This window comes from Miscanthus floridulus, chromosome 8 (genome assembly GCF_019320115.1).
Source record: "Miscanthus floridulus cultivar M001 chromosome 8, ASM1932011v1, whole genome shotgun sequence".
NCBI classification, from domain to species: Eukaryota; Viridiplantae; Streptophyta; class Magnoliopsida; order Poales; family Poaceae; genus Miscanthus; species Miscanthus floridulus.
The window spans coordinates 182,917,808-182,925,821 of NC_089587.1; the positions used below are offsets into that span (position 1 = coordinate 182,917,808).

Sequence of the window (8,014 nt, forward strand, 5' to 3'; positions counted from 1 at the left end):
CTGTCGCTGCTGATGGGGCGCGGACCTCATCGGATCGGGGGCCGGGGCAGGTCACCGGCTCCCGGCCTCCCGCGTCCAGCGTCCGGTTGGGTGGACCGCGTCCACCCAGGGTCCCAGCACCAGCGCAGCACACCACGCCTCCTTGCCAAATCCAACCGCCAAACCCCCACCCTCCGGCGCCCGCTGTTGCTTTCCGCGCTGGTCATCCATCCCACCAAACGCCCGGGATTTTTTTTCTCATAAAAAAGAAAAAGAAAAAACGAGACTCGGGCACAGATTCATGGAGCACGACAAGGAAGGAAACCGGGGGTTGCGCGCACGGCTGCCTGGCTATAAAAGGCGCTCCACCCCCGGCTAGCTCACCAGCTCTCCACCAAGAGCTATCCCCGAGCACCACTACCTAACGCTACCTGCCTTTACACCGCGGCGGTCACGTTGAGCTCGAGTTCGCGTCCGTCCCAGATCCGCCGTGCTCCTCCATTGCTCGCGCAAGGTTGGTTGCTGCTGGCCTCGCCTCGCCTACTCGTCTTTCTTTCCTTTCCTTCCCGCCTGGATTTGGGCACGAGGCGCTCCGATGGGTCGATCGGGGGATCAAATTCAATCAATTCGACTGTGTATAATACGAATAATAACGCGGTGGGGGTCTTGTGTCGCGGTGCAGATGAAGATCACGGTGCGGGGGTCGGAGATGGTGTACCCGGCGGCGGAGACGCCGCGTCGCCGGCTCTGGAACTCGGGGCCCGACCTGGTGGTGCCGCGGTTCCACACGCCCAGCGTCTACTTCTTCCGCCGCAGGGACGCGGACGGGAACGACCTGACGGCCCCGGACGGCAGCTTCTTCGACGGGGCGCGGATGCGGCGCGCGCTGGCGGAGGCGCTGGTGCCCTTCTACCCGATGGCGGGGCGGCTGGCGCGCGACGAGGACGGGCGCGTCGAGATCGACTGCAACGCCGGCGGGGTGCTGTTCCAGGAGGCGGACGCGCCCGACGCCACCATCGACTACTTCGGCGACTTCGCGCCCACCATGGAGCTCAAGCGCCTCATCCCCACCGTCGACTTCTCTGACGACACCTCCTTCCCGCTGCTCGTGCTCCAGGTAAGGAATCGATCCACCCCCCTAAGACCTCCGAGGTTCGGGTCTTGCAATTCACTAGGATTTTGATGATTTGATCGGGGAAGGGTTGAAAGTCGAAAGGCGAAACAGAGTGGGGTTTGCGTGAGGAGATCGAGGTTATCTGAGTCGCCGCCAGCGCACAACGACTGGGTCAACGTAGGTAGACGCGTCACAGTTGTTGGGTGGGTGCATCCGTGCATGTGCGGCGTGTGGACGAGACGACATAGCGGCGGGCCGCGGGCGCCGGCGCCGACGCCGACGCGGATCGGTTCGCGTGGAGACAAGCTGTCAAGCCTGCTTGACGTTGCTCCATTCCTGCGACAGCCGAGGATTGAAAGGACGATCTTCAGATCTTACATTTATGGAAGAAGAGCTCGAGAAAAGAAAGAGAGAGTCCAACACTTAGGGCCTGTTTAGAATCCAAAAATTTTTGCGCAGTAACCGTCACATCGAATCTTGCGGCACATGCATGGAGTACTAAATGTAGACGAAAAAAAAAACTAATTACACAGTTGGTCGAGAAATCGCGAGACGAAACTTTTAAACCTAATTAGTCCATAATTAGACACTAATTACCAAATACAAACGAAATGCTACAGTGAGCCAAAATCCAAAAATTTTTGGATCTAAACGGGGCCTTACACTGGACCAAGCCTCATAAAAATGCGACCAAGCCTGCAAAGGGTTCCGTTCCGTCATATAGCACTGCTCCATAAAAGAAATCGTACTTGTAGTCAAATAGGCGTTGAATAATGCGTGCTGACGGTGCTGTGCCACATTTAATTACCACGTACTATAAGTTAATCTGTCAGCGATAACGATGGTTTGGTGTTTTGCAAAAGTCTGCGTTTGTACTGTGTTTCGAAAAGAAAAACGCTCCCTGCCTTTTCATCCTTCACATGCTGTCCCAAATACTATTCCAACTGAATTGTTGTGAAAGAAAAACACTGTTATACTGATTTGGTAAACAGTAAACTGAGGGGAATAGCCGGCTGACCGGTCTAAACCAGACCAGCGAACGGCCAGAAAATATATAATTTGAAAAGGTAAAACATTGTAGATCGTTACCATCACATCAGTAGGTTCGTACTTGCGTGCCTTTCAGTACTTCACTTTTGTAACAATTATAATAATAACATATTGTAGAGAAGTCAATTGTAAAAGTAAGCCTTGAAAGACGTGCCTGAGGTTGCTGTTGAACCTTCTCTGATGGATGCGGGTGCCTGCGAGCATGTGGCTTTGGGTTGCAAATTGTTACCATGTGGTAATCTTCTTTGTTCTTTGTGCGTTTGCTTGTGGTAATCCCCAAATACCATTTTGTAAACATCTCTTTCCCTCTGAATAAAAAATATGCCTCATGGCATAGTCGAGAAAAAAGTACGCCTTCAAATACTTCGAAATCTTAATGTCTTGTAAAAACAACTCGAGGGAGTACTAAAAACATATTTCTTCGTTTCTAGAATAGCACGGTGCTTTTTTTGAGAAATATTTGTGAGAGTGAAACTGTTGTGTTACCACCTGGCCTTGAAAATCCATATGTACTGTCTAAATGTTTAGAGCATCTTATGCCAAAAAAAATGTTTATAGGATCTTTAAAAATCTCGTTCAAACAACTCCCAATCGGTTTTTTTGGCAAAAAGGGGAACAAGGTCTTCCAACAGTTTTATAAAACCTGCCCCTAATGTTAAGCACTTGGTCCCTCAACTCCTCTAGGCACCCTTTATACCCCCTGGGCAGCCTCTGTGTCCCTCCTCTGTTTGCCCCTCCACCAGCTTCTCTCTCTCTCCCTTTCCGTCCAGTTTTGGAATTCTAGGAATCTAACTATTAGATATATTACTAATTTTTATAATGACAATTTGCTATGACACGGATTTCAAGTTACACTTTGTCTATTTATTAAACTTATGATTATAGGATAATATATGTGATTATAGATTTAATGTATCAAGTTTATATTGTGAAAATTAAAGATTGTTGGCTAAATTACTAGTCAAACATCGTGCCTTATAAACTGCACAGGAGAAAGCTAAAAATATAATACATATTCGTTTTATTCTCCTAGCACAATCTTTTTTATAACATCCTAGCACAATCATTAGTTCATTAAATGATTCTTAAGGAGCTTAGGGCACTCACAATGTGTAAATTATGATAGTTTATATAGATATTAATTGCACTGCCATGTAGGCAATTTGCTGACGTGGCAAGTGATTTAATGAGGAGAGAGAGGAAAAATTCAAGAAACCAAGTCTAACTAAGAAACTAGGTCTTCACGGTTATTAATGGACAAGAAACTGCTCGTAGCCCATTGGGAGAGCGAATATGATTTCTATCACTACTTATATCGTGTACTGTAGAAAATCTTGCATTGGGATGGATAGTTTTTTGGTATGATGTCCTATGTTATAAAAATTGTTAATAGTTTCATGCATTGGAAGTGCCTTAGAGCTCGTGTTCATGGAATTCGTGGAAACCATACAGTAGCTCATTTTCCGTATAAGGTCTTTGGGGGTAAAATTGTACCAATGGTAAGTACGAAAACGACAACGAAAAATGAATAAGATAGATTTCTAACATGGTCCTCCCATGGTCCCATACCATGGTTGGTGCTGTTAGGTCGAAACATGACATCCTTTTCCCTTCGAGAAGAAAAGAAACTATCGTGACAGCAACGTGCTACCACCCCGAGTATGCATAAGCGTATGACCATGACCTATGTCTATGGTCTATCCTGGCTTGCCTTCCCAGCAATTCCGGCACCACCCGGTTGCCATTTCGCAAGATTTCAATTTCTTTCGACTAGTGAACAGGTGCCTAGCACCTACTGACTGTATATCATTTAACTGCTGCACATGATAGCACACATGGATTGGAAACAAAAACAATTCCTTTTTACTCACTCTGTCCCCCAAAGTAACGCAATTCTGCTTTAAGAAGTCAAACGATTTCAAATTTAACTAAATCCATACGAAAAATATAAACATTTATGATACTAAATACATATCATTAGATTAATCGTGAAACACATTTTTATGTTAAATCTATTTGGAGATATAAATGTCAACACTATTTTCTATAAACTTGGCTGAACTTAACCTTGACTTGTCGTAAGCCTATAATTGCATTTGTTTTGAACGAAGGGAGTATTTGTTTAAGGTTCACAGATGCTATCAAGGTCATCATTCAGCAGGCGGGAACCTGGCAACTTGCCAAGGTGTGACCCAGTAACCACTAACCACGCTGATGATGCTGAGTGATGAGTAATAAAGTGGGTTGCTTCTTTCGTCGAACAGCCAAATGTAGTTGCGCGCTAGTTGTTCTTTGCTTAGCATGCACGCGTTGCTTGCTCGATCAAAGAAAATGATAGCCTAACAACAGAAGCGCCAGAAGGATGATGCTTTAGACTTTTCTTGAGACAGCAAGCAAAGTTTGGTGGTTTCTTCTGTTCTGATCTGCAGGTCTCTTGCTTTGTATAGTACAGTACCGTTCGTGATTGGTCCATACTTAGCTGTGCATCCATGATTATGGCTGGCCTCAACTATTGTGAAAACGTAGCATGAAGCGAGCGAGGTGCCAAGAAACACCAAAGATTGGCCAAGCAAAACTTTAGATTTTCTGCAATTGTTGGGGTGTGGGTTGTGCAATAATCCGACAACAATGGTACTCCCTATTTAGCTGTGCATCCATGATTATGGCTGGCCTCAACTATTGTGAAAACGTAGCATGAAGCGAGCGAGGTGCCAAGAAACACCAAGATTGGCCAAGCAAAACTTTAGATTTTCTGCAATTGTTGGGGTGTGGGTTGTGCAATAATCCGACAACAATGGTACTCCCTACGTCGCTGAATAAATAGATTCCTAGAGTTGTCTTAAGTCAAACTTTGTAAACTTTGACCCGAATTTCTAGAAAAAACCGTTAAGATTTATGATATCAAATTAGTATTATTAGATATATCATAGAATATATTTTTATAATATGCTCATTTTATGTCATAGATGTTGTTATTCTTTATTATAAAGTTAGTCAAACTTAAAAAAACTTGACTAGCACGGATTTTAAGAATTGATTTATTTAGGTATGGAGGGGAGTATTCAATTCAAAATTGTACTATGACAGAAACGTGGGATCCGCTTGGAGTTTTGGTTACATACTCACATTGGATTGAAGTTGCCACTTGCAAGGTGTTAGAATTTATTAATCTAGTCCATTCGGTTTTGGTGCGATGATTGTTTCATCATGGTAGTTAGATGTATCTTTCTGAGCCTGAAAAAAAAAATCTTTCTGAGATGCTTGTTTCTACTATAAAATCAGTAACACTAATCGGCAATGCAAGTAAACTTCCGTATAGTTGATGGATGATGGCTGTGTGTCGCTGTTTGGTTGAAGCCTTGCTAGGCAGCTGCGCAGCCAGGCAGCAATCTGGACCCAGGCTGATGAAGACCTGGCCCGGGGGCACCCGCCCAGGCAGGTTGATCCAGCCCCAGGCGCCGGAAATCGACGGCCTGGGTGAGGTGCCTGGGCCAGGCAAGATTCCCAGTCTTCAAAGCCAACAAGCCCGAAATCATAGGCCTGAGCTTAGTTGTCGGTCCTTCGTGCTCCAAGTCCAAACTTCTTTTCTACGGTAGGTAGAGAAGAAAGATTGCCTGCCTCCTATCTCATTCATTTACCTACCGGCATCTAGTATATACGTATTGAGTATATTGATTTGGACTTCAGTCTCCTGCTCTCGTCTTGTGTTCTTCGTTTGATAGGGACAACCGGACAAGTTAAAGAATGCTTATACTTAAAAAAAAAGGAGGTCAATTTCGGCACCTAACCAAAATTGGCTCTCTTGTTTTTGCTGCAGGTGACCCACTTCAAGTGCGGTGGCGTGGCTATCGGCGTTGGCATGCAGCACCACGTAGCCGACGGCTTCTCCGGCCTGCATTTCATCAACTCGTGGGCGGACCTCTGCCGCGGCGTCCCGATCGCCGTCATGCCCTTCATTGACCGCTCACTCCTCCGCGCGCGTGACCCGCCGACCCCGGTCTACCCGCACATCGAGTACCAGCCGGCGCCCGCCATGCTGTCCTCTGAGCCGCCACAGGCGGCCCTCACGGCCAAGACGGCGACGCCGCCCGCAGCCGTGGCCATCTTCAAGCTCTCCCGCGCCGAGCTCAGCCGCCTGCGTTCGCAGCTCCCCGCGCGCGAGGGCGCGCCGCGGTTCAGCACGTACGCGGTGCTGGCGGCGCACGTGTGGCGGTGCGCGTCCCTGGCGCGCGGCCTGCCGGCCGACCAGCCCACCAAGCTGTACTGCGCCACGGACGGTCGGCAGCGGCTGCAGCCGCCGCTGCCGGAGGGCTACTTCGGCAACGTGATCTTCACGGCGACGCCGCTGGCGAACGCCGGCACGGTGACGGCCGGCGTGGCGGAGGGCGCGTCCGTGATCCAGGCGGCGCTGGACCGGATGGACGACGGGTACTGCCGGTCGGCGCTGGACTACCTGGAGCTGCAGCCGGACCTGTCGGCGCTGGTCCGCGGGGCGCACACGTTCCGGTGCCCCAACCTGGGGCTCACCAGCTGGGTGCGCCTGCCCATCCACGACGCGGACTTCGGGTGGGGCCGGCCCGTGTTCATGGGCCCCGGCGGCATCGCGTACGAGGGGCTCGCGTTCGTGCTCCCCAGCGCCAACCGCGACGGCAGCCTGTCCGTGGCCATCTCGCTGCAGGCGGAGCACATGGAGAAGTTCCGGAAGCTCATCTACGACTTCTGATCTCCAACTCCTCCCCAGAAGTCATCATCAGTACCAACCAGTACGCGCAGCACAAAGAAGCAGAAGCGCTAGCAAGAGGCGCAGGGAGGGTGATTTTTCAGCTTACTACTGGAGTCTGGAGGGAGTAGGTTGCAGCAAGATTCTTTGATTTCACACATAGTTCCTGCACACTTTTCCGTTCCTGCCTGCCCCCTTTGGGCAGGGTGTATGTATGCCTTTTTGTGCCGTATGATTTACGAGCCCCAGCAATTGTACGATGAATGAACAATTTATTAATCCGTTCTGAATGATACAGATTAATAAGATTAATTAACTTACCTCTTGAACCTTTTTGTATATATAGGCATAAAGGGGTATATGCAGGGGAGTGCAGGACAGTGGTGCGATTCAAAACGCTGAGTTCGATTGAGACCAACCAATGGTTTGGCTGGTTTGGTGTGAGAGAAAAATACTAGCTTATAATCCATGATCGTTTACGGCCTGCCGAACAGGAGCTAAGAAAAGTACTAATACTACTACAGTACTCTGCTCTATTGGACGATCGAGAAAGTACAGCATGATTACTTTGGTCTGGACATGATCATATGACTGGACCTTCTTTGCCATGTGTACTAGTTGACGAATTGAGACATCCCAAACGGGCCCGCTGAATAATTTGGGTTCTAGAAAGACACTGCACAGTGCACATATCGAGTACAGGACGGACGGCAACGGAAAGAACTTGGAACGTCGTCTGATTCCATGGATTGCAGCGATCGGAACTGGTCGCACAGGTCCCCTTTTGTCTATGACCCGAACCACATGCACATGCGTGGACAGCGATCGAGCTCCATTGCTTGGTGGTTGGTGGGTCATGGGTGTTCGCCAACCCTGGCCCGGTTGCAAGTAGGTGACGACGCTGACACGGGCTCCATGTGGCCTGTAGCTGTAGCTTCTCCGCGCGGATTACGATTGTAGTCGGGAGTCCACGGCACGGACCGGACGCAATTTGCGATTGCTCAGTCGAGGTTGGTGGTGTGTCAGCTCTCACCCGTACCAAACAGAATTTATACCGTCGTCAACCGGTTAGATCATCGCCGGTATATGGTCTCTCGCATACCACTGCTGTGTGTGTGTGTGTGTGTTTGCGAGAAATACCACTGCTGGTT

The 8,014-nt window shown here is 48.8% G+C and overlaps 1 protein-coding gene across 1 annotated transcript; it reads left to right on the forward strand.

Moving 5' to 3' along the window:
* The first annotated feature begins 338 nt into the window (after window positions 1-338).
* On the forward strand, window positions 339-7,192 carry LOC136477689 (hydroxycinnamoyltransferase 2-like). Its single transcript, XM_066475931.1, has 3 exons — window positions 339-493; window positions 662-1,096; window positions 5,961-7,192. Exons 2-3 carry the CDS (start codon window positions 662-664, stop codon window positions 6,864-6,866), a joined length of 1,341 nt encoding a protein of 446 aa, XP_066332028.1. The 5' UTR covers window positions 339-493; the 3' UTR covers window positions 6,867-7,192.
* Window positions 7,193-8,014: the final 822 nt, after the last annotated feature.

Coding starts and splice junctions, on each gene's coding strand:
- LOC136477689 (XM_066475931.1), top strand. CDS start 662: ATGAAGATCACGGTGCGGGGGTCGGAGATGGTGTACCCGGCGGCGGAG. Junction 1,097..5,960: donor TCCCGCTGCTCGTGCTCCAG/GTAAGGAATCGA, acceptor TTTTTGCTGCAG/GTGACCCACTTCAAGTGCGG.